General features: G+C 41.8%; 1 protein-coding gene across 4 annotated transcripts in view; it reads right to left on the reverse strand.

Moving 5' to 3' along the window:
* Positions 1–8,473: 8,473 nt before the first annotated feature.
* Positions 8,474–26,526, reverse strand: part of MTRR (5-methyltetrahydrofolate-homocysteine methyltransferase reductase) — a 92,809-nt gene continuing 74,756 nt past the window's right edge. For all 4 annotated transcript variants that reach the window (XM_075826912.1, XM_075826910.1, XM_075826911.1 and 1 more), the window contains exons 12-15: positions 18,811–18,929; positions 13,827–13,919; positions 12,078–12,260; positions 8,474–8,878 (exon numbers count right to left, since the gene is read on the reverse strand). In XM_075826912.1, coding sequence (XP_075683027.1) covers positions 8,734–8,878; positions 12,078–12,260; positions 13,827–13,919; positions 18,811–18,929 — 540 coding nt within the window. In that variant the 3' untranslated portion in view covers positions 8,474–8,733. The remainder of the gene's footprint in view (positions 8,879–12,077; positions 12,261–13,826; positions 13,920–18,810; positions 18,930–26,526) is intronic.

The following is a 26,526-nucleotide window of genomic DNA, read 5'->3' on the forward strand; positions in this document are numbered from 1 at the left end:
GATCTTATCCCCGGGTCTGTGGGAGAGAGAGGGAGCTCTCCGCATCTAAGGGGTTAAACGGGGGAGATCGATACTAATATCGATCTCACACGGCAGACCAGGGACGCCCCCAGCCCTCAGCTGCCTCTGGCAGCTGAGAGCAGGGAGATTTGACGGCTCCCTGCTCTATTTACTTATCCTGATGCAGTGCCGTAAAAAGGCATATGCATCAGAATAAAGCCAGTTAGTGGCCGCCGTTAAAAGGCGTATTGGCGGTCACTAACTGGTTAAGGGTATGTACACACGGCCTATTTTCGGGCTGTAAATGCCCGAAAAACAGCTGAAAAATCGGAAGCAGAACGCCTCCAAACATCTGCCCATTGATTTCAATGGGAAAACGGAGTTCCTTTCCGACTGAGCGTTTTTCGCTGCGTTTTTTTACGCGTAAAAAAACAGCCGCGAAAAAGAAGTGCAGGTCACTTCTTGGGACGTTTTTGGAGCCGTTTTTCATTGACTATCGAAAAAAAACTCCAAAAACGGCCGTAAAAATCCCTTGAAAACGGCGCCATAATTTGAGAAGTTTTTGAGTTTGTGTGTGAACATACCCTGAGGGTGCATGGACTTTTGATGCGTAAAATCAATAGGGAGAGGGTGATAATCTGGTACATCAAGATACACCCACAAGTGAATGGAGGATGGCGAGTTGGGCTATGGTGGTGATAACACTTCAATCTGGAACTCCCAGATACCCACATCACTTTCTTCTGGGCTCAAATAGGGTCTTTTTTAAAAGTACAGGGTCTGGATATATGCCAAACAAAGGTAGAATATTTCATTCTGTACTACTTTAGAAGTAATGTAAAGTTCCCATCCTAACAACACTTCTAAAGTAGTACACAAGCTTGGGCAATACGGTCTTTTTTACACAGTGGAATCTACCAAACTATTAAACGTTTTAGTGGCCACGGAATCCATTAAGGATATATAAAATGGAGTCATTTTATCGCACAGAGTTTTTGGTCCACTTGAACATGTAAAGGGGGGGGGGGTCTATGCATCTGATTAACTGCAGAGGGCATTATGGGGGGATAATTTCCCCTCATTAAGCCCTCAGCAGTCAGTTAGATGCTCAGACTCCCCTTGCAGTATAGTAACTACTGAGGGCTCTATGGGGAGTTTATTTTCCCCCCATAGAGCCCTCTGCAGTCAGCAAGATGCTCAGACCCCCTCCCTTGCAGTCTAATCCCCCCCAGCGTCGGCCGATCACTTTTAAATTAGTGGGGCAGGAGGCTGAGCGCAGTATAATCCCCACCCTAGAGCCCTCAATATTATACTGCAAGGGAGGGGGGTCAGAGTATCTGACTGATGAGAGCTCTATGGGGGGGGAATAACTCCCCAAACAGAGCCATCAGAGTCAGATGCTCAGACCCTATTGCAGTATAATTTCCCCAATAATGCCCCCAGTAGTTATTATACTGCAAGGGGGGCGGGGTCACTGCTTCAACTCTAACTAAACTTTTAAAAAACGTTTGACATGTCACACTGACATGTCAAGTTTTGGTCGTTGGAGGTCCGAGCACTGAGACCCCCACTGATCGCTAAAGCGAAGCGGCAGAAGTGCTCGGGTGAGCGCTGTGCCGCTTAGATTCTGGTCGGCTTTCCTCGGAGCAGTGTACAAGCTCATAGACTTTCTATTGAGTCCGTACAACGCTCCAAGGAAAGCCGATCAGAAATGAAGCGGCACAGCGCTCACCCGAGAGCTTCTGCCTCTTTGTTTTCATAAAGATTTTTAGAAAGATGCACCCTTAGGGTATATTCACACGGCCTATTTTCAGCCGTTTTCGGGCCGTAAATCCCCGAAAAAACTGCAAAAAATGTGGGGGCTCAACGTGTCCAAATATCTGCCCATTGATTTCAATGGGAAAAAACGTTACGTTCCCACGGGGCGTTTTTTACTCAATTTTCATTGACTCAATAGAAAAATAGCTCCAAAAACGGCCGTGAAAACTCCACAAAAAACGGCTGAAAATCAGAGGCTGTTTTCCCTTGAAAACAGCTCCGTATTTTCAGCCGTTTTTTGTTAAGCGTGTGAACATACCCTTGCAGCGCGAGCAGTGCCACAAGCTATGTTTCCATCTGATCAGGTGTACTGTCTGTTTTTAATGGCCATTAGTTATCCGTTTTTTCATGGCCGTTAAAAAAAGGATGGATTTCATTTGTCAGGTTTTTTTTTTGTCCCAACCACCTGAAAACACAACAGTGCCCATGTAGATAGTGCCGCAATGTCCCTGCAGATACCACAAGCGGGTGACAAATGGCCATTAAAGACGAATATGATGAAGTCTGCTATCAGGGTATCTCCTGGAATGCAAGGTCTTAGGTCACCCATCCATCCTCCTAGGAAAAATTTTGAGGGAAGTCCCGCACTTCTGGTCGCAATCTTTTTAGACGGCCATTCTGGAGGCAGCCACCGCAAACCCACTAGCTGTTGCTAGGTTGCTAACTTAACCACTTGAACAAATGCAGTTTGCATTCATAGAGTCCTGAAAACTGTGCTGTGTCATTCTGTCTCTATTACATGACTACACCCTCCCCCTGGCTCTGCATTCTATTGCTATGCAGATGTTTCTGTTGAGCTCATCAAAGCCTAGCTATTTAAGCTGGGTTTACATTGCTCATCTTTGTTGCGTTTTCAAGCACTGCTAAAAGAAAGAAATCTGAAAAATGCCTGATGTTACATGTGGCCTTATCCTAAACCCATATTAGACATGGAGGACCTGTAGTTGCTTTGCAAGCACACTGGAATATAGTTCCTGTTTTTGAAAAACCCAGTACCTGCCTATGGCTTAAATTTTCTTAGCTTTCTTCTCCTCCACCTGGCCTATGATTTATCTCTATACAACAGAAACCACCTGACCTCATTTTGTTGCACTTTCCATTTTCATTTACCCTCTTTCTTTATGTTCCCCTGATACCCCTGGTGTCTACAGAGGAGGATAATAGCCACTATGCTTTGTGCTGTTCTACTGTACTTGTTTTCATAATGTATGATTATGTAAGGCTATGTTTAAATAACTGATCTTGTTCTGAAAGCTGAATGTATACGCTACCTATCTTCCCGGTATAAAGTTACAATAAATACCTAATCTATACTAGATACTAGCCTATTCTGTACCAGAAAGTTGATTTGTAGGGACGTCTCCCCCTGCGACCAAGTTCCCTGAACTGTGTGGAGACCAAAAACTGGACTCCATCAGGACAGACTGCCATCTGTTGAGATGACAAGCCACTGGAGAGGAGGAAAAGATTAACCCGTCATGAAGGACAGTTGAGTTCTCCCACCATTGCAACTCCTGACAGACCAGAGAGGGCAGAAAAATCAACTTGTCCAGTGAGTCCTGAGACTTGTCTAAGCATGATAGTATTGCCCCATGGAGGGTCGTGAAATTGTACATCTGGAACTGCCTGCCTCAAAAGGCCAATACCATCCTGTCTGACACTTGCATAAAAAAAACTGATAAAGGATTGTCCTGGCGAAGAAGCGCCAACTCGGCTCGGATAGAGGCTACCTTGTCAACCGTGAAAAGGACTCTTGCTGTCCTGGTGTTGAGTATCATTCCCAAAAACGCCATGCTCGGAGTTGGAACCAATGAGGGGTTTTCCTCCTTGATGATCCATCCGAATCCTTTCATAGAAGCCAGAGTGATGTGGAGACTGTGAAGATTGTCCTATCAGGAGGGTGCCTTCATTAAGAAGTCGTCCAGGTAAGGGATGACAGCAACTCCGCTGGCGTGGAGAAGCAAAGCCAGGACCTTGGTGAAGACCCGATGTGACCTGTTGAGCCCACAAGGGAATGTGACAAATAAGAAATGTAGAGAACCCACGAAGCAAACGCTGCGATGAGGATATGGAGGTATGCAAATGTTGGTGAAAGAGGGGATTTCTCTCTGTTCCAATGATGCGACCACTGACCTCTAAGATTGAATGTGAAACCTCCAAATGTGAACGAAGTGATTCAACCTTTTTCAGGTTCAGGATTGGACAAAGAGTACCGTCCTTCTTGGGGACTGCAAAAAAATTTAAATAGAATCGCTGAAACTGTTCCGGCTGAAGAACTGTGACATTACCCTTCAGCCGGAGAAGGGAACATCCTGGGAAAAAGCAAAAGCTCGATCCGGAGAGCGAGGCAGAATAGAAAGAACCTTAAAGGAGGAAGCTTTAAAAACTATATCTTGTATCCAGTAGACAACACCTAACAAACCTAGGCATAGTCCACAAGAGCAAGCAATGTCTCCTGAAAGGAAAGAAGTCATCCCCCACACTCTGTATATCCATTTAGAGTGGGGAGACATCTTCATTCTGAAGGCGTCTCGCTAAAAGGGGAGGCTTTGGGGCTTGGACCGTAGATGCCAAGCTGGTCTAAACTTGAACGGTGTACATCGGGAGTCTTTGGTATAGTTCAACTTCCTGCCTGGTCTGAAAGAAATTTATCTCCAAGAGGAGACGTTGGGAAAGGAGTTAAAACGGTGAGACCGGTGAGAAATCTCATCCAGACGTTTACCAAAAAACATGGCGCCAACAAAGAAAAGTCCAATCAGGGCCTTCTTGGAAGCTTGATCCGCTGCTTAAGATTTCAGCCAAACAGAGCGCCGGATGGCAATCGAATTAACTGATGCACAGGCATTGAAGTGGGATGACTCAAGGGAGGACTCAAGAGAAACTTTGAAGCGTGGATTACCTGAGTCAAGTCTGCCTATATCTTGCTGCGGATGCCGCGGTGTAGCTGCTTCCCCCACACGAAACAGATCTTACTCAACCAAGTGGATGCAAAAGACCAGAATGGAATCTATAGCCACAAAATCCCACTTCTTGTACAGAAGGTCACTGAATGAAGCCGCAGAGTAATAGTAGTGGTCCTTGATAGCCTAGACACAAGCGGATCCATAGAAAGAGAAACAGACCACACTGAGACCAAGTAATCATGAAATGGAAACAGCATCTGCACATTTAGAAACAAGCTTGGTTAATAATTTCTCAAATTCTCTATGGTTTGGGAAACATAGCTTGTAGCACTGCTCGCGCTGTAAGGGTGCATCTTTCTAAAAAGGAGAGATGCTGTAATTTACCACATGAAAGGTGTCCCTGACAGCACAGATGACAACTGCGATTCCTGTTTTGACTCTGAATCCAAGTGCGAAGATACATTTGAGGAAAGAGACTGATCCACACTGGAAGCAGCATCACTATTGAAAACTCCAATGGGACCCTCTTGGAAAGAGCTTGATGCCCACCACAAGAAGTAGACTGAGTAATGTCCAAAGCAGAGGAAGGAGGGCCCCTGAGCTCAGCCGCAATCTCGGAAGTCAAATGCTCGAAAAGCTGAACTATGGCTTGATTAACTCTAGAAATGGCTCCTAGCAAAAGACATCGCCCACTCAGTGGGAGCCACATCCCTGGGGGGGAAGCCCTCTGGGGTGTTCAAGATAGAAGATACTGTGGGCATTATAGAGTAGGCTGGCTGCATGTAAACATTATATCATAACCGCTATAGGTATAAAATGTAGCCTTGCCCATCTATATAAGCTGCTTGCTAGCCTCCTCGAGGAGAAGACATGGCAGAAGGCAGGAAAAGAAACAAACAAGCAGCAATGTCTGAGGGAAAAAATTTGGGGAACTTGCACAAGAAACAAATAATACAGCCAAAATGCTGGCCTTTGTGTTTACCCCTCTAGACCAAAGTAGGAGATGATCCCAATAGAAGAGCTGAATAGCAAAGATCAAGTTCAGATTGTTTGAAAATGGTGCTGGCCCTCCTCAAACATACACCCCACCCCCAAACCCACCTCCAGGAAATCCCTCCGCCAATCAACAAATGATGCCGAGAGAGGGAGGCGATGGGTCAAAACCCAGCATGTGATAGGGAGGGGGCTGAGCAAAAAGGAGAGATTGGCCTGGAATAAGCTGAGAATTGAATTTGCCGCAGTGCCTGTCCCACCAATGCCAAGAAACATGAAAATGTGCCCCAGGAGTACAGGCAAGCATTCAAAGGTGCCAATCCCTAGGGGAGGGAGGAATAATAAATAACAGCTTTCAGAGTCTTCTGGTGTACGCAGGGTCACCACCTCAGTAACCTCGCACATATAGTGGGGTTATTGGCACTTAAGTTAGGTGACCAAGGAAGAGGGAAATTCCGTGCTGAGAACTACCTTGTTTCCTGACACCTGCCGGGGGTTGGCTAGCTTATGGCAACCTGAGAGGCTGATAACCGACCTACACAGAAAGAGAAAAAAAAAATGAATAAAATAAAAAATAGGAGACTTGTATATCAGGTCAGGTCTGCCTTCTACTACACTAGGCTAAAAACTGAAAGAGCCAGTGTCTGGGGAGGGTATAGCCAGCCCGGATGGAGCTGAGACTCCTACCTAGTGTCACCACCTAGTGGCAGGAGCATTTTCACATAGCGCTGTGTCCCACATTGATTAACGAGAAATATAACAGATCCCTTTATTCTTCTAGAGCCATTTTCTTGCCAGTAGCTCTCAATCACTAAGGGAAGGCACTACGGAGCGGAATTGACCAGCCACGCCTTTCAGTGTTGTAAAATTGCTTGAGGGTAAAACTGGACCATTAAAGACTAGGTCCTTATGGCCGCATGATTTTACAGGTTACCAGTACACACAGCACCGCAAGTCCATTAATGAGCAATTTGACAACCACACTGAACAGCGCGCGAGGTTGCTGACTGTAGGTACAGTAATAACATTGCTAGCAGCACCAAGGGCCCAAAAGGCTTCAGAAATTATCGGAACGTTCTTAAAATGTCACCTTGCACGGTGAAGAGGATGAAGTTTTGCCTTTCCCACCTTAACTAGCCATTGGCATTTACACTGCAGTGAAGAGGCATTTTGTCTTTCCTGATGTCTTTGAGCATAAATTATCAAATATCCATGGAACAATGGTGCCTTTTCTCCTCATCTAAGAGGTTTTGCATTAGAAGTTGTATGTTTTTTGTGGGGGGTGGGGTTAACATTAAACCAGTTAGTGACCGCCAATACGCCTTTTCACTTTATTCTGATGCATATGCCTTTTTTCGGCACTGCAGCAGAATACATCTGAGCCACCAGGAGCAATTAAATCTCCATGCACTCAGCTACCAAAGGTAGCTGAGAGCAGATGGGATCTAAATTATCATCGATCCTGCCCGTTTAACCTCTCAGATGTGGCGGTCAATAGCAACCGCTGCATCGGAGTAGTTTTAGAGGAAGGCGGGCTCCCCTCCCATCCCATCGGCACACCCGTGATACGATTGCGGGTGCCAACTGTTTCTATGGCAGCCAGGGGCCTAACAAAGGTCTGCCTAGTTAATGCCTGTTAGGCCATGCCAGACGCCTGTCAGTTTTACACTGACAGGAAATAATACACTGCAATATAGAAGTTTTGCAGTGTATTATAATAGCAATCAAATGAACGCATAGTGAAGTCCCCTAGTAGGACTAAAAAAAAAGTTTAATAAATAAAAATTCAAAGTAAAAAAATAAATAAAAAACCCACTTTTTCCCCTTACAAAATGCTTTAAGATGAAAAAAAAAAGTAAAAAATTACACATATTTGGTATCACCGCGTCCATAACGACCCTAATAATAAAGCTATTACATTGATTAACCCGCATGGCGAACTACATAAATAATAAAATAAAAAACAATTACATAATTGCGGTTTTATGTTCATCCTGGCTTAAACAAAATTTGATAAAAAGTAATCAAAAAGTTGAAAGTACTCCAAAAGGGCACCAACAAAAACTAAAAGTCGTCCTACAAAAAAAAAGCCCTCATACAGCTATATCGGCGGAAAATATACCGTTTTGGCTCTAAAAATATGGCGACACAGAAACAAATAATTTTGAAAAAAAAAGTTTACTGTGTAGTAAAACGTAAGAAAACTACATCAATTTGGTATCGTAACGACCCGCTTAATAAAGTTATTATGGTATTTATACCAAACGGTAAACGGTTTAAAATTTAGGACGCAAAAAAGTGTGGCGAAATTGCTCTTTTCTATTCCCCCCCCCAAAAAAGTTAATAAGTGTTAATCAATAAATTATATGTACCTCAAAAAATACAACTTTTCCCGCAAAGAACAAGTCTTTATACAACTATGTCGATGCAAAAATAAAAAAGTTATAGCTCTTTGAACGAGAGGACGGAAAAATTTAAAAATAGCTTGGTCATTAAGGCTTAAAATAGACTGGTCACTAAGAGGTTAATTTATTGATTAACATTTATAATACAGTAATTCATTCGATGTATATTAGGATTAATTTTTATGCCATTTGCCATGCGGCACAAATAACGTTTACCTTTATTCTATGGGACGTTGTGGCATAACGAAATATGTACTGTATTTCTTTTTTGTTTTTTTTCCAGTCTTTTGGTAAATAAAAGAACGCTTTTAGTTGTAATTGTTTTTTATTTTTGAAACATTTTTTTATAGTCCCATTTAAAAACTTGAACATGAAAAATAGTATAATATGAAAACAGATCTATACTATTAACAAAAAAGGAAAGCACGTTAAAATAAAGTGAAAACAAATGAACATCTATAACAATAAACAAAATAAATATTTATCATTATAAAAATTTGAATATCAAATCGGATCATTTGTTTTCAATACAGTTTAGTCTGATATTGTAATTGCACTAGAATCTCACACAATATGTAGCAGCATGACATGGTGGTGAAGCATGATCCTAATGATCAACCCCAAATGTCCTGTAAATATCTATTTTCATCTTTTAATGAGGCAAGTATCTTCATTGATTCAAGCTTGTCCACACATAGCTCAGCACATAAAATATCAGCTAAAGCAGAATTAACATCCTTGGCCATATGTTTTGCATCTCTGAAACCCAAATAAAAAAAGGAATATGTTAATATGTTTTCCAATATTCAAATGGTCATTCATTTTTATTTGGGTGTAGTATTCCTTTAAGTATCAGTAGTTAACTTTTTAATACGGATTTACATTACTCAGACACACAATTGTGTAACGATCGTTGTTGCAGGGGGTGAAACCGTGACCAGAGGGGAAGGTATCCCGCCCAGGCTGCCCCGCCACTAATTACATATTGCCAATTCAGTCTCATTAACAAAAAGATTTCAAAGAAACAAAAAAGTTAATAAACATTAGTAAAAAATGTTAATCACATTGTCTTCGTTTCAAGTACACAAGGTTAAAAGCCCAATAAATGTGCACAAAATATTCTTGGTAGTACGCTGGATATTTTTTTTCCTCCCCCAGTTTTAAAATGTAAAGAGAGCACAAGGTAGTTCGGTCTATTGGCTTACCTTGTGCTTTACTTCATAGGTAGCCGCTTTAGTCCAGGCTGCCGTTGGGTCACGTGATCTCCATTCAGACTCCCTGAATCCTACAAGCATCCGCTGTAGAGATGGAAGTCAGTCTCTCAATGCAAGAGCCTATGCAGAGTCTTGATGGGAGTCTCATACACTTGAATTGAGAGACTGACCTCCGGTTCCTACAGCAGACGTTGTTCGACTTGGGTGGTCAGAGTGGAGATTACGTGGCCCAACAGCAGTCCGGAACAGAGCAGCCATCCATGAAATAAAGTACTGGGTTAGCCAGTACACCGGACTACCTTGCACTTTATCACATTTTCAAATGAAGGGGGGGGGGGGGGGGAGTTGGAGGGCTACTTTAATGGGTTGTCCAGCGCATAAAAAATGAGCGGTTAAAGAAAATTATTTTCATGCACTAGACAAACCCTTTAAATAGACCAGTTTCTGTATCTGGTATTGCCTGATGAACAAAATACATACGATAAATTTCCAAATGCGCAGCATGCTCATTTGTTGGCAAAAATGCAATACAATGCATAAAATTAAATCCACTGCAAAAATCCTTTACGTGTGGACTTACCCTTACAGGGGCACAAAAAAAAAAAAAAAGTTGATATAACAGAACAGGGATTTATTTACAGTACATAAAACACTTGCTGAACAGAAACAAAACAATTTTATGGCTTATTTTATGTTATGTTCACACTTGCGTTGTGTCTTCAGTTCCTAACAGAAGCTACAATGCTCTGTCGGACTCCTTTCAGCCTGATTCGCACGAGCTGTGCGCATCTCGGACGTGAAAAACTACAGTTTTTCACGTCCGAGTTGCATCCGTGCTCAGCGCTGCGGGACGCGATGTCACGCATCCACCATAGTTGAGAGTCAATGGAGGGATGCGTGAAAAGATAGGACATGTCCTATTTTCGCACACGGACCCTTCACAAGGTCCGTTGAAACAACAGCTGTGTGAACGGCCTCATTGAATTACATAGGTCCGTGGGACGACCGCTTTTTCAACGGCCGTCCCACGGACGTTCAACACGTTCGTGTGAATCAGGCCTTACAGTGATGTCTATCAGGGGGCCTCCAAAGCACAGGTGAAGAGTCTTAACTGTATCTACAACTAGATTGCATTTGTGTGTAGGTGGACGTCCTTTAGGGATCTAAATCTTTTTGCTCTGTCCTCTTTTTTTTATTATAAACAATTTCAGAAAGCCATCTATGTATATGGCAAATAGAATTTGCATTCAGAAACTCAGTTAATATATCTTATCCCGTAAACTGACCTTCAAACGCCATATGGATTTTCACATAAATGTTTAACTAGATAAAACTGTATAAAAATGTTGTGAAAGTTTATGAATGGGATGCTCCACCTAGGTTTTGTTACTGTTAAAATTGTAAAATTGTAAGCTTGTGTCCAATATATAAATGACTTTTCTTGCTACAGACGTAAGACTTTTGTGTAAACAATTAGTATTCAAGTGTTTTTTTTTTAAAGATTTTTTTTTTAACGTTTTAACCGTGGCATTAAGAATAGCAGTTAGAAATTCCACATTTGCTTAAAATGACATTTACATTATTTGAGATTGGTGACAAACCGTGCAGTATAAAATAAAACCGTGCTTCTTAAACTATGAGGCGCCATCCAGTTGTTGGTGAGGTGCCGCTGGGAAGGCAGTTTTGACAGAAGTGATTATGCAGTATGCTGAACAGGCCTTTCTATGGTTGCACAAATCCTTTCTTTATAAAAATAACGGACTATTTTTGTGCTTATTGTAATGTTCTACTGGGTATAGGAGACACGTTTTAAATGGTAACGGCCATTTAATTTTTTTCAATAATGTACAGGGCAGGCAATGTCAAGAAATATTGCAATATACTTTATTAACCAATTCAACCTCCTTTCATTGTAAACTTGTTCCTGAACTGCCGCCCCTATCCTCAGCTACTGGCTGTTGCTAGGGAAAATCTGTATTCAGCGCCGTACACATTGAATATAGTTACTCTGTGTGAGGAACTCTTCATGCTGCCTGCTCCTGAAACCCTTCATGTTGCCTGCTCCTGAAACCCTCCATGTTGCCTGCTCCTGAAACCCTTCATGCTGCCTGCTCCGGAAACCCTTCATGTTGCCTGCTCTGGAAACCCTTCATGTTGCCTGCTCCTGAAACCCTCCATGTTGCCTGCTCCTGAAACCCTTCATGCTGCCTGCTCCGGAAACCCTTCATGTTGCCTGCTCTGGAAACCCTTCATGTTGCCTGCTCCTGAAACCCTCCATGTTGCCTGCTCCTGAAACCCTTCATGCTGCCTGCTCCTGAAACCCTTCATGCTGCCTGCTCCTGAAACCCTTCATGCTGCCTGCTCCTGAAACCCTTCATGCTGCCTGCTCCTGAAACCCTTCATGTTGCCTGCTCCTGAAACCCTTCATGCTGCCTGCTCCTGAAACCCTTCATGCTGCCTGCTCCTGAAACCCTTCATGCTGCCTGCTCCTGAAACCCTTCATGCTGCCTGCTCCTGAAACGCTCCATGTTGCCTGCTTCTGAAACCCTCCATGCTGCCTGCTCCTGAAACCCTTCATGTTGCCTGCTCCTGAAACCCTTCATGTTGCCTGCTTCTGAAACCCTTCATGTTGCCTGCTCCTGAAACCCTTCATGTTGCCTGCTCCTGAAACCTGATGCACAGAATGTCTCAGTGTATCCGGTATTTTTTACAACAGACTGTTTCAGTCGGTTACGATTACTTACCCACAGACATAAAAGTATCCATTTTCTTTGGTCAGTATTCGGACAACGTCTTGAGAGTACATTTTGAGGTATTCCTGAACATATTTGGGCATATATTCATTAGTGGTACAAGGTGCCTCTCTTGAGAAGCACACCTTAAAATGTGTTAATGTACCATTTTCAACAAAACTTCTCAGTTCATCCCTGAAAACAATGAATTATATACTTTAATTAGCAAATACAAAAAGTAAAGCAAGAATCATACAGGGATGGACAAATCATTTTCTACAAAGTAGGTTACTCCACAAGCATAAGCTCATACACACAGTATGTTCTGAAAATCCTCTACTAGGCTGAAGTTTAAAGCTATGCTGGCTAAGATAACATGCTAAGGCCCCATGCATATGGCCGTGCCCGTAATCACGGCCCGCTGACGGCCCCCCACATTTTCGGGCCATGCTCCCATACAAAGTATGGTAACACGGCCCATAAAAACTGAGATGCTCCATAATTCCGGGGACCGTTCTACGGCATGGACACACATGGCATTGGGATTTTCTAACGGCAGCGGCTTCTTTCAGCAGTATAATGCAGAGCACATTATAAAAAGCCGCACTGAAAAATAATTGACCAGGAATGTTTTGAAGAACATGACAAAGAGTTCAACGTGTTGACTTGGCCTCCAAATTCCCCAGATCTCCATCCGATTAAGCATCTGTGGGATGTGCTGGAAAAACTATTCTGATCCATGGAGGCCGCACCTTGCAACTTACAGGACTTCGTGTCTGCTGCTAGCGTTTAGTGCCAACTAGACCTCTTGTATCGAAGTCCATTTCAATTTGTTCTTCTTTTTATAGGATTAACTGACATTTTTTACTGCAGAAACCTGAGAGCAAAAGTGCTGGTGGCATTTTTGTAATATATACCCCTCTAGCACTTCTGCAGACAGCAGGGTGTTCATAATGGTAAAGTAACCAAGGATAAAATTATACTACGTGCACTTTAAAAGTGCAGTTATATGTGGCATAGTCTTGTTCTTTACCACTTTTGGCTTTTCCCGCGGCCAATCTCCCAGTCGTAGTCTTCTTTACCGCTTTCAGCCTTTCCCACGGGTAACGCTCCCAGTCTGCAGCAATTCCGTTAAAAATAGCAGACATTCCGCTGTTGAAAAAATGCACCATTTGCTGCGGTTTTTACGGCAGAAAATGGTGCTTATTTTGTTGCGTTTTTCACAATGCAAAGAGATGGTAAACATCTCCTCTGAAAAACGCAGCCCTCTTTGCAGAAGGAATTTACAATTTTTACGCAGCGTTTGGATGAGATTTGTTGAATCTCATCCACTATGCCGCTACTGTATTCTGCTGTGTTTTTTCCATCCGCAATTCCGGACGGAAAAAACGCAGCAATTACGCAGCATGTGGACTAGCCCTTAATGTATGCTCAGATGTATAATTTATTTTTCACACATTTTCTTAATTGGAAAAAAAAAAGATTGGCATATAAAACAGTTTAAGCGAAAAAGAGAACAAAATAAAAATCTATGGTGAAACCATGTGTATGTTTCCTATATGGCAGAGGTGCATAATCGAAGCACGTGAATAAATAAACTTCCAGTTCAGGCCGAAAAACCCAGACAGAATATCTGTTACTTAAAAAAATTTAGAGTGTGTGAGAAAATTTGCCTACAGTGAAGAAACCCATGCAAGCATACTAAAAAAATACATGCAGGTATTTGCAGTATAAATGCAGTATAAATGTGAACACAGTTACCTAAATAAATAGTCCTTATCGTGGCTGCGACAACCAAAAAACAACCATGTATTTCCAAATATGCATTCCTTCTTCTGCTGACGCTGCATTTCTCTAAATATAAAAACAAACATAAATAAGGGAACAAAGCAAAATGTTTAAAAAAGGGCTACACACAGACACTTGAAAATCGCTACGACTATACAACTACGAGGCAATTTTTATATTTTATTGTGCTGCGTGATAGGATTTTTTTTTTAGCAATTTGAAAATGTCACACAGCTTTTTTTTTCTATTGATTCCAGGTATAGCAGTTGACATATAGGGGCAGATTTACTAATAATGTATAAGATTTAGACAGTGTGAACGTAGAAAAGCCTGTCAGAAGATGCGCCAAATTATTCACAGCGCTGCACGATAAATTTGGTGTATCTTGCTAGACATGTTAAGACACTTTTCTCTTCCTTATACCACTGCTTGGTTAGCTTAGTTTATGCCAGTTTTTTTGCAGCAAAAATTTTGGTGCAATTCAGTCGCACGGCAGTGCATTTTAAGCCACGCCCTTTTCGCTAGACCACACCATTTTCCATCCAGGCCCCCATATCAAGCGAGGGGCAAAAAGTTTCTATAAATAGTTCATAAATGTGGTGCGTGGCATGTGCGTCAGAATTCTGGCTTAATTTAAATCTGCCCCAGTGTGTATAAAATACGCTAAGGAACTAGCCTTACAGAGGACCCATCGGTTCTGAGAAAACCACAAAAAGTGTTAGTAGATGAAATTAGAAGACTTTTCACCAAATATATATCAGCAGCAGTACAGCAGATCTCCCTCAGAAATACAGGGCAAAGTTTTACTTTTATTTTAGCAGAGTTAGGTCAAATCAAGTGGAATTCTCTTCTTCTCGAAGAGGTACCAACTGTGAGGGGGCAAAGCATCTTAAATGCAAAGTGGAGCCTTGTGCTCAATTTGGATCAGGATTCGTAGTGAAAGAATACAATTTTCCTATTTCGCCATTTTGTCGATTTGCTACTCCATAGAATATAAGGTGGGAATAGATTTCCCCTAGATTTCCTCATAAATTCACTAAAAGGAAAACAAATTCTGGTGAATTAATTATCCAATACATCGTAATGCTGATGCGTTATTGAAACACATAATTGGGTGAAAATTTTCCTCCCCTCCAGCCAGGAGCTTGATTCATACATCAAACAGAATATGGTTATTTTATTAGCCATGTAATAAAATATCCCTGTGTATTATTCATCCCAGCAAGAGAAAGTTGAAATCTGCTAGAGGAGGACATAGTTGCTTGTAAAGGGTTAATCTGGGTCTCTCACTATACACACAGAGCCAGTAGCAGCCACACACTAAGGAGAAAGCTGTGACAGGATTTACCCCTGCCGTTTCTTCTTCTAGCCTCCTCCTCCTTAATACACAAGAATCATCTTATGTTGCTGCTAATATACCTACATCTAGCAAAGCCGAACTGGGTCTGAACTTCAGCCCTGGCATATGAAATCACACAGGCCCACTTGCTGTGTGATGAATGTAAAAGATATTTGTGCACTTGTAGGTTATGGGAAGGTGTAGTGAGGGCAGCATGACTAAATATTATATAGTCACGGCTCTGTTGGGTATTATAGCTCAGTCCCATTCACTAGAAAGGGACTGAGATGCTCTGAGATGTAATACCAGGCACAGCTGCTACTTAAAGAGGATCTGTCACTAGGTCATAAGTTGAACTGGTTAACGGAGCTAAATAGTGCTCTCTCCTTGATTCCAGCGCCATTTTAATTTTTTTCCTTGTTCCAAAGATATGGCCCACTGTTGTGTTGGTTCCCTATATGCTAATTTCCTGTAGTTTGCCAACAGGGCGTCAACTAACCTCAAGCTGCCTTGCGCTAATTGGTCAGCATCAGAGGAAGGAAAGCTAGCTGCGCACGGTTGGCTAACTACAGCAAATTAACTTATAGGCAGCCAACACAACAGTGGAACATATCTCTGGAACGGGGCGTCCTGGAAAAAAAGAAAAAATAGCGCTGGATTTAGGGAGACAGTGCTATTCAGGTCAGTTAACCAGTTCAACTTATATGACAGGTCCTCTTTAAAGCACAGAGCTGTGCCTGTTGAACAATGAAGAGGCAATAATGTAGCCCTCTGTCCCCTTCACTGTTTTACCCTGCACAACGGTGCCTTGGCCACCCACTGTGCAGGGAACTGCAGCACTGCCTCATACCAAATTCACAACATAAACGCATATACGATGCACTTAAAAGTTCAGACATAATACCACCTTACACCTACTGTACCCAAATAATACTGCTACACTTCCATAACTATCTTTTAATATATATTCATAATATACTGTATATAAAAAACAGTTTTAGAATGAGTAACCAAACAACAATGATATAAAAGTACCTTAATGATACTATCATACAGGGTCCATTTAATACTGCCATACATTGTGAACATAAAACTGTATGCAAACATCCAGCAAAAGGGGATCCTGTGCTGGATGTTTGCATTGTATTAGTAGTCAATGTAGAAATCCAGGTAACTACAGAAATCCAGGTAATTCCACTTCTAAAAAATTGATGGCCTATCCTTAGCATAGGCTGATCGGTGGGAGTCTGACTTAAAGCACCCACGCCGATCAGCTGTTTTGAAGGGGCCGTGACTCCTGTACTAGCACAGCTTCCACTTCAATACAGTCACTGTTCTGTGAATCGCCGACATACTTGCAGCGGCGGTTCACAGTATTACAGCCTTCTAAGTGAATGGTAGAAAGCTGTAATACCGTGAACCGCCGCTACACATTTGTCGGTGATTCACAGTGCAAGCAGATAAGGAATGAAGTGGAAGCAGCGCTCGTACGAGTGCCACGGTCCCTTCAAAGCAGCTGATCGCCAGGGGTTCAGGACGCCTACCGATCATCTGTTTTGAAGGCGCCATGCCGATAGGCCATTAATTTTTTAGGACTGGACGACCCCTTCAATTTTTTTAATTAGAGATTTAAAATACATTTTATGCAAGTTCTTAAGACTAAACATGTGTGCAAGAGACTGCTAATACATAATATATACTAGTGCTGCTCAATGAATTAGAATATCAAAAAGTTAATTTATTTCAGTAATTCAATTCAAAAAGTGAAACTCATATTCTGTAGATTCATTACACACAGAGTGATCTATTTCCAGCATTTTTTTCTTTTAATGTTGATGATTATGGCTAACAGTTAATAAAAAACAAAAATTTTGTGTCTCAGAAAATTTGCGTATTATATAAGCCCAATTTAAAAAAATTATATTTAATATATTTAATGTAGGCCTACTGAAAAGTATCTAGAGTATATGCACTCAATACTTGGTCGGGGCTCCTTTTGCATGAATTACTGCATCAATGCGGCGTGGCATGGAGGCGATCAGCCTGTGGCACTGCTGAGGTGTTATGGAAGCCCAGGTTGCTTTGATAGCGTCCTTCAGCTCGCCTGCATTGTTGGGTCTGGTGACTCTCATCTTCCTCTTGACAATACCCCATAGATTCTCTATGGGGTTTAGGTCAGATGAGTTTGATGGCCAATCAAGCACAGTGATACTGTGGTTATTAAACCAGGTATTGGCACTTTTGGCAGTGTGGGCAGGTGCCAAGTCCTGCTGGGAAATGGAATCAGCATCTCCATAAAGCTTGTCAGCAGAGGGAAGCATGAAGTGCTCTAAAGTTTCCTGGTAGACGGCTGCATTGACTCTGGACTTGATATAACACAATGGACCAACACCAGAAGATGACATGGCTCCCCAAACCATCACTGACTGTGGAAACTTCACACTGGACCGCAAGCAACTTGGATTGATGCCTCTCCACTCTTCCTCCAGACTCTGGGACCTTGATTTCCAAATCAAATGCAAAATTTACTTTCATCTGAAAACAGGACTTTGGACCACTGAGCAGCAATGTTGGTCCACTGTGTTATATCAAGTCCAGAATCAACGAAGCCGTCTACCAGGAAATTTTAGAGCACTTCATGCTTCCCTCTGCTGACAAGCTTTATGGAGATGCTGATTTTATTTTCCAGCAGGACTTGTCACCTGCCCACACTGCCAAACGTACCAATACCTGTTTAAATAACCACAGTAAACCATTCTGTATAAAAGTATATGAAAAAGTGTAGTCTACTACGCTATTCCAAAAGGTTTTTTTTGCGGTATAGAAATGTACACCGGCCCGACGGAGGCCAAAAAGACACTGTCAGGTGAATGGAGCCCTATGGATATGTTTAGTGTGTAAGGCGGTAGCATTTCTAGCACACATGTAAGTGTATATCACAAACCTGATGTGAACAGGGCCTAATTTTATCCCATTTGTAGCCCCTTTTTATTTGTATTCATTTTCCGTTGCTTATATAGTAAACATATGAACCTACCAGTTTATGTTTTAGAGTGTGGGAGAAAACCGGGATTACCATGAAGAAACACAGTTTTTTGTCAAGCACAGGGAAAACATACAAAGTACATGCAGATTTGGCCCCGGTTAAATCAAAACCTAGGACCTCAGTGCTGCCTAATATTACATAGAGTGTAAAAGACAAAAGGGCCATCAAGTTCAACCTTACCTGTAAAATGTACAATAGATTTGCTAATGTATATGCTTTAATTTAATATACAGTATAATAAATACAGTTTACATTTATTGTGACATACATCCCAAAAACGAGTGTTCTAAGTAAGAATAGTTAAGATTAGTTTACATTTATCCCCAAGTAAATACCCTAAAACAAATATGTAATACAACCAAAGAAAACATACAGATTACAAATGAGCTCATAAGCATAGTCTACCTAAATTATACATAAGGTTCTTTTTTTCTCGAATAGGCCGTCTATTTATTAAAGCATTCTACATCAATTGTCTGAAACTAACCAGTCACAGGTTGTAGACCACTGCTCTACATAGTCCGTCAAATATTATGCAATAATACAAAACAGAAAAAACTAAATATACTTGCCTGTGCTGTAAAAAACCAATAAATGGTGCAATTCCGGTTCCTGGTCCCACCATTATAATAGGGACAGCTGAATCCAATGGCAAACGGAATAAAGTGGATGGTCGGATAAATATTGATATCTACATGAGAAAATAACGCAGTTCTGAGTATTTGTTAAGTAGTTGAACATACAATATACAGGTCCTTCTCAATTAGAAGATCATCAAAAAGTAACATTTATTTCAGTAATTAAAGAGGCTCTGTCACCAGATTTTGCAACCCCTATCTCCTATTGCAGCAGATCGGCGCTGCAATGTAGATAAGAGTAACATTTTTTTTTTTAAAAACGAGCATTTTTGGCCAAGTTATGACCATTTTTATATTTATGCAAATGAGGCTTTCAAAAGTACAACTGGGCGTGTTTAAAGTAAAAGTACAACTGGGCGTGTATTATGTGCGTACATCTGGGCGTTTTTACTTGTTTTACTAGCTGGGCGTTGTGAATGGGAGTGTATGATGCTGACGAATCAGCATCATCCACTTCTCTTCGTTAACACCCAGCTTCTGGCAGTGCACAGACACACAGCGTGTTCTCGAGAGATCACCAAAAATGCTCGTTTTTTTAAAGAAAACAACGTTACTCTTATCTACATTGCAGCGCCGAACTGCTGCAATAGGAGATAGGGGTTGCAAAATCTGGTGACAGAGCCTCTTTAAATTCAAAAAGTGAAACTCAATTATATAGATTCATTACACACAGAGTGATCTATTTCCAGCAATTTTCCTTTTAACCCCTTCACGACTGCCATACAGCTACATACGTTCCAACTGCTGATGCCCCGTGCAGTTGTCAAGTATATAAACGTTGGCAGCCTCGAACGGGGTTTAATGAGTGCAGTGCTGCACTCATGTTTGCCGGGGCTTTAAGAGCCCCGGAATACATTCCCCACTGTAGATAGCCCCACACACACAACCCCCGCAAAACCCCCTGTAGATAACGCCACCTAAGCTCCCTCTAGGAGTGGAATCCCGGTGCCACCCCCCCTGTAGATAGAAACCCCCACGCTGTAGATCGCATCAAACCCCCCTTTCCCCTGTAGCGCCAACTAAAGTCCCACTAGGAGCAGAATCCCTGGTGTCAGATCGCTCTGTGCCGGGAATTCTAGAGAGAGCCCCTGACATCACTGTCCAAAGTCAGGGCTTCTCTCTAGGAATCCCCATCTGACCGAGGAATTCCGCTACTGGAGAAGCCCCTGACGTTACTATTCATATATAGACAGTGACGTCAGGGGCTACTCCTGGAGCAGAATCCCCGGCCACAGCGATGCTGACGCTCAGGCAGGGGATTCCGATTTTAGAGTTAGCCCTTGACGTTACTGTCAATATATGGACAGAGATATCAGGGGCTCCCTCTAGGAGCGAAATGCCTGGCCATAGGGATTCTGCTCCTACAGGGAGCTACAGTGGTGCTATCTAAAGGAAGGTGCCATTTAGGGGTGGGGTGGCGCTACCTACAGGGGAAGTGGCGCTATCTGTAGGGGGGGGGCGCAATCTACAGACAAAGTGGCTCTATCTGCAGGGGGTGGTGCCATCTACAGGGGGGATGGTGCAATCTACAGGGGAAGTGGTGCTATCTGCAGGGGTGGCGCTATCTACGGGGGGGGCGCTATCTGCAGGGGGATGGCGCTATCTGCAGGGGGGGTCTATATAAAAGGGGGTGTGGTACTATATGGGCACTACCTACAGGGGACACTGTGGCGCTATCTACATAGGCACTGTGTGTGGCACTATGTGGGCACTATCTACAGTGGGAACTGTGGAACGATGTGGGCACTGGCACTATCTACAGTGGGCAATATCTACAGTGGTATTGCGTCACTATCTACATCGGCACTGTGGTGTTTTCAGGTGGCTGGGACCAAAAAAACCCTAACGAATAAAATCCATCAATTTTTGCAAAACAACCATGAAAAACTGACAGTTGATCCTTTGTGAACTGTCCTTTTTTTCACGTCGTGTGAATATGGCCTTATAGTCCTCCTTACTCTCCGCTCACAGCGATCCAGGGTGATGGAGGGGGAAGACGACTAATTGTTACAGAGCTGTACAGTGTGTGTGTTTATATATTATATATATATATGTATATATTTAAAAAAAAAGCAGTAAATAGGCAGCACTCATAAAGGTTTATAGTGAAAAAAGAGGGTGCTTTATTGACCCCAAAAGTGCGATGTTTCGGCTCACCAAAGCTGAGCTTTTCTCAAGCAGGAAAGGCTTGGGAAAGGCTCATGTTGTGTGAGCCGAAACGTCGCACTTTTGGGGTCAATAAAGCACCCTCTTTTTTCACTATAAGCCTTTGTGAGTGCTGCCTATTTACTGCTTTTTGTCTAGAGGGACAGTGGTCAGTTCCCTAAGGCTTGCACCCCCTTTCATTTAAGCCTGTGCTTCTGGATTATACTTTTCTAATATATACACTACCGTTCAAAAGTTTAGGGTCACTTAGAAATTTCATTATTTTTGCAAGAAAAGCAGTTTTTTTCAATGAAGATAACATTAAATTAATCAGAAATACACTCTATACATTGTTAATGTGCGAAATGACTATTCTAGCTGCAAACGTCTGGTTTTTAATGCAATATCTACATAGGTGTATAGAGGCCCATTTCCAGCAACCATCACTCCAGTGTTCTAATGGTACATTGTGTTTGCTAACTGTGTTAGAAGGCTAATGGATGATTAGAAAACACTTGAAAACCCTTGTGCAATTATGTTAGCACCGCTGTAAACAGTTTTGCTGTTTAGAGGAGCTATAAAACTGACCTTCCTTTGAGCTAGTTGAGAATCTGGAGCATTACATTTGTGGGTTCGATTAAACTCTCAAAATGGCTAGAAAAAGAGAGCTTTCATGTGAAACTCGACAGTCTATTCTTGTTCTTAGAAATGAAGGCTATTCCATGCGAGAAATTGCCAAGAAACTGAAGATTTCCTACAACGGTGTGTACTACTCCCTTCAGAGGACAGCACAAACAGGCTCTAACCAGAGTAGAAAGAGAAGTGGGAGGCCCCGCTACACAACTGAGCAACAAGTCAAGTACATTAGAGTCTCTAGTTTGAGAAATAGACGCCTCACAGGTCCTCAACTGGCAGCTTCATTAAATAGTACCCGCAAAACGCCAGTGTCAACATCTACAGTGAGGAGGCGACTCCGGGATGCTGGCCTTCAGGGCAGAGTGGCAAAGAAAAAGCCATATCTGAGACTGGCTAATAAAAGGAAAATATTAATATGGGCAAAAGCACACAGACATTGGACAGAGGAAGATTGGAAAAAAGTGTTATGGACAGACGAATTGAAGTTTGAGGTATTTGGATCACACAGAAGAACATTTGTGAGATGCAGAACAACTGAAAAGATGCTGGAATAGTGCCTGACGCCATCTGTCAAGCATGGTGGAGGTAATGTGATGGTCTGGGATTGCTTTGGTGCTGGTAAAGTGGGAGATTTGTACAAGGTAAAAGGGATTTTGAATAAGGAAGGCTATCACTCCATTTTGCAACGCCATGCCATACCCTGTGGACAGCGCTTGATTGGAGCCAATTTCATCCTACAACAGGACAATGACCCAAAGCACACCTCCAAATTATGCAAGAACTATTTAGGGAAGAAGCAGGCAGCTGGTATTCTATCTGTAATGGAGTGGCCAGCGCAGTCACCAGATCTCAACCCCATAGAGCTGTTGTGGGAGCAGCTTGACCGTATGGTACGCAAGAAGTGCCCATCAAGCCAATCCAACTTGTGGGAGGGGCTTCTGGAAGCATGGGGTGAAATTTCTCCCGATTACCTCTGCAAATTAACAGCTAGAATGCCAAAGGTCTACAATGCTATAATTGCTGCAAATGGAGCATTCTTTGACAAAAGCAAAGTTTGAAGGAGAAAATTATTATTTCAAATAAAAATCATTATTTCTAACCTTGTCTTGACTATATTTTCTAGTCATTTTGCAACTCATTTGATAAATATAAGTGTGAATTTTCATGGAAAACACAAAATTGTCTGGGTGACCCCAAACTTTTGAACGGTAGTGTATGTATGTAATGAATCCATATAATATAGGAGTTTCACTTTTTGAATAGAATTGCTGAAATTTAGTATAGTTAAAAGTTACACAATTTTCCAATATTCTTTCTGCGTTAACTTCTCATGGTTTTCAAGATCTTTGCTTGTTGTCATTCAGTAGGAACGTTTGTTTACGTCCGGTTGATACAATTCTGTTGACGGTCATGTGATGGACACACAGGTTAACGGCTCGTTAAAGTTACAGTTTTGTATCAGAGGTGTGTTTTCTAACAAGCTATGGACAGTGTGTCCATCACAGGAGCATAGATAGATTTTAATCAAATTGAAGTAAACAATGATGGGTCCTACTCAATAGTAACAAGCAGAGATCTTGAAAACCGTGAGGAATGAATACAGAAAGTATAGTGGAAAATGATATAACTTTTAATTATACAAAAATAACATTAATTTGCTGAAACTGGACAACCCCTTTTTGATTGGTATTTTGTACTAGTAAATAGGGATACAGAAACTAAACGGAGATTTTTTTTATAAATACAATACTGTGTAAAAAATGTACTTTCTTGATCCAGCAGCACTCCGTGTTTCAAGAGTGCGTGAGTAGGCTTCCACCCCAACGCATAAAAAATGGGAACTCCGCACTCCAAGGTATTATGCAATAAGTGATATTTTATTTCACATATAGCGAAAAGTAGTAATCAAAAAATAGGTCAATACATTCGACCTTCTTCAGATACGGATTACGTCCGTGGATAAGGATATGCGGCGCTTGCGACCTCGGTTGCTGTTAGGCAATGGCGCTCTTACCGGGTGACACTCCGCTGCCGGCCGACCCGAAAATTACGGCTGTGCACATGGTTACGGTCGTGTGCATGAGGCCTAAGAATGCTTTCTAAAATAGTACTGTTTAATGTTTTTTTTATCAATAAACATAATACAAAGTGAACGAACGGAAAATAAATCCAAATCAAATCAATACTGAATGAATCCTGCAGCAAGTTAATACCCTCTGGACACGAAATGTTTAGATATTCAAACTAGAATAAAATAAAATAAAAAGAAGCAGTAGTGAAGTGATCTAACAGATACGGATCCGGACTTCATAAATGAATAATCGTTACATAGTACCTTTCCAGAAATAATCTGGATGTAATTATGGAGGAGGATGAGGAAAACGTCAATCTATTAAACGCCTAATTACACAAGAAAATCCAATGACAGGTGACATTAAAAGAAAGTAAATTCTCCATTAAATGTCACAAGAGGAGTATTTTTTATTTTTTCCAACTTAAGTACTGTAACTATAGTATATACACTGAATGGCCACTTTAGTAGAGACACCTTGCTTGTTCATGATTGGAGCTTCCCTGTATGGACATTAGACTCGTGACCCCGTGGTGCAGCATAAAGTTAAGTGAGAAAGTTTTCCGTGTATCAGTTTTCATTGTGAATCCACATGAGAATGCGAAAATTTAGAGATCTGAGCGACTTCGAACGAGACATAGTCATCGGTGTTAGACAAGACGGGCCAGTAGTTCAAGAACTGCCAACTTTGTGAGGTTTTCCCGTGCAATGGTGATGAAAGTATACCGAGAATGTTATGATCGAGGAAAAACATCCAGTGAAACGGGATCCCGTGGATGTCAACAACTTGTCGACGAAAGAGGTAAGAGGAGGATGTCAAGAATTTTTCTGACAAATGCGTTGCACAGTCAAGCAAATTGCAGCCGAATACAATGCTGGTGCTCCAACTGACGTGTCCGAACCCACAACTCTAAGTTTCTTAGCACGGATGGGCTGTAACAGTAGACAACCAGCTAGAATGCCATTGCTGTCTATGGGAAACAGAAAGGCAAGACACTGGGTAAAGAGTGCAAAAATTAGATCACAATGTGTGGAAAAAAAATCACCTGGTCAGATAAATCCATATTTCTATGGCACCATGCTGACGGGAGGGTCAGAATTTGGCGCAAGCAGCATAAATCGATGAACCCTTCCTGTCAGGTGTCAACAGCTCAGGCTGTTGGAGGTGAAGTAATGGTGTGGAGAATGTTTTCTTGGCATACCCTGGGTCCTCTAATACCTGTGGATGAACATTTGACCAGCAGGGCTTACCTAAGCATTGTGGCCAACTAAGTTCATCCCTTCATGGCAGCCATTTACTCTATGGCAGAAGGACACTTAAGTGGCAACTCCTAGAAGCCATCCTGTCCACATGGGGCAATATTCCTACAGAACGATTTCAACACCTAGTGGCATCTATGCCACGACAAATTGCTGCGGTTCTGAATGCCAAGTGAGGTCCAACGCGCTACTAGAGGTGTGTCTCTAATAAAGTGGCGTGCGTGTGTGTGAGTTTTATTATGTACAATTATATAGGTGATGTACTATCAAGGTAAAAAGTGCCAATAAGAGATCCATGATTTAGAGATTATATATTACCATTTAGATCAGCCTATATAAACGAAGATTGATAGACAAGGGGAAATGTGTTCGATGTATTTCAAGGCTGTTCACTAACTTCTTCACTAACAAATAGAAGCTTTTTAAAGGACCTGTCAGCCCTTCTGACCTGTTTTTTAGGACTTGTATTCCCCATAGTAAAAAAATTCTGGAGCATCTTTTCTTAGAACTCTGAATTATGCCATTCCTTATTTCTCCTAGAAATGTATGAATAAATGGACAACTGCATGTTACCAATTGGTGGTCTGACACTATCCAATCAGTGTTGACAGTGCCAGACTGCGTGGGGACACATACTTTGACAAGGGGAATGTTAATACCCGATTGTCAATTTATTTCATACATTTCCAGGAAGAATAACAGAGCAATGGCACAGTGAAGAGTTCTAAGAAAAGGTTACTAACAGACATGTCCGGAGAGATGACAGGTCCTCTTTAAGTTAGTAATACCAACGATGCAGCCATTAAAGATAATAATAAAAACAGCTGCACCTTAACCCCTTCCCCCTGCTTGCATTTGGGGCCCTAATTGCCAAGCCATTTTTTTTAATTTTTCCATTGTCACATTCGAAGAGCTATAACTTTTTTATTTTTGCGTCGACATAGTTGTATAAGGTCTTGTTTTTTGCGGGACGACTTGTAGTTTTTATTGGTACCATTTGAGAGTAGATGCGACTTTTTGATCACTTTTTATCACATTTTTTTAAAGTCAGGATTAACAGAAAACAGCAATTCTTCCATAGTTTTTTTATTTTATTTTTTACGGCGTTCACAGTGCGGGTTAAATAATGTAATAGATTTATAGTCGGGGTTCGTGACGGACGTGGCGATACCAAATATGTGTAACTTTTTTTATTTATTGTGTTTTTGTAATAGTAAAGCAGTTTGTAATGGGAAAAAGTGGGTTTTTCATTATTTTTTTTCCACATTTTTTAAAATTAACTTTATTCAACTTTTTTTAACTTTTATACTAGTCCCACTAGGGGACTTCACTATGCGATCCTCCGATCGCTATTATAATACACTGCAATACTTTTGTATTGCAGTGTATTACTGCCTGTCCGTTTAAAACGGACAGGCATCTGCTAGGTCATGCCTCTGGCATGACCTAGCAGGCATTCACTACAGGCAGACCTGGGGGGCTTTATTAGGCCCCCGGCTGCCATTGGAGACACAGACACACGGCGATCGTATCGCCGG

Source organism: Rhinoderma darwinii, chromosome 5 (genome assembly GCF_050947455.1).
Source record: "Rhinoderma darwinii isolate aRhiDar2 chromosome 5, aRhiDar2.hap1, whole genome shotgun sequence".
Taxonomy (NCBI): Eukaryota; Metazoa; Chordata; class Amphibia; order Anura; family Rhinodermatidae; genus Rhinoderma; species Rhinoderma darwinii.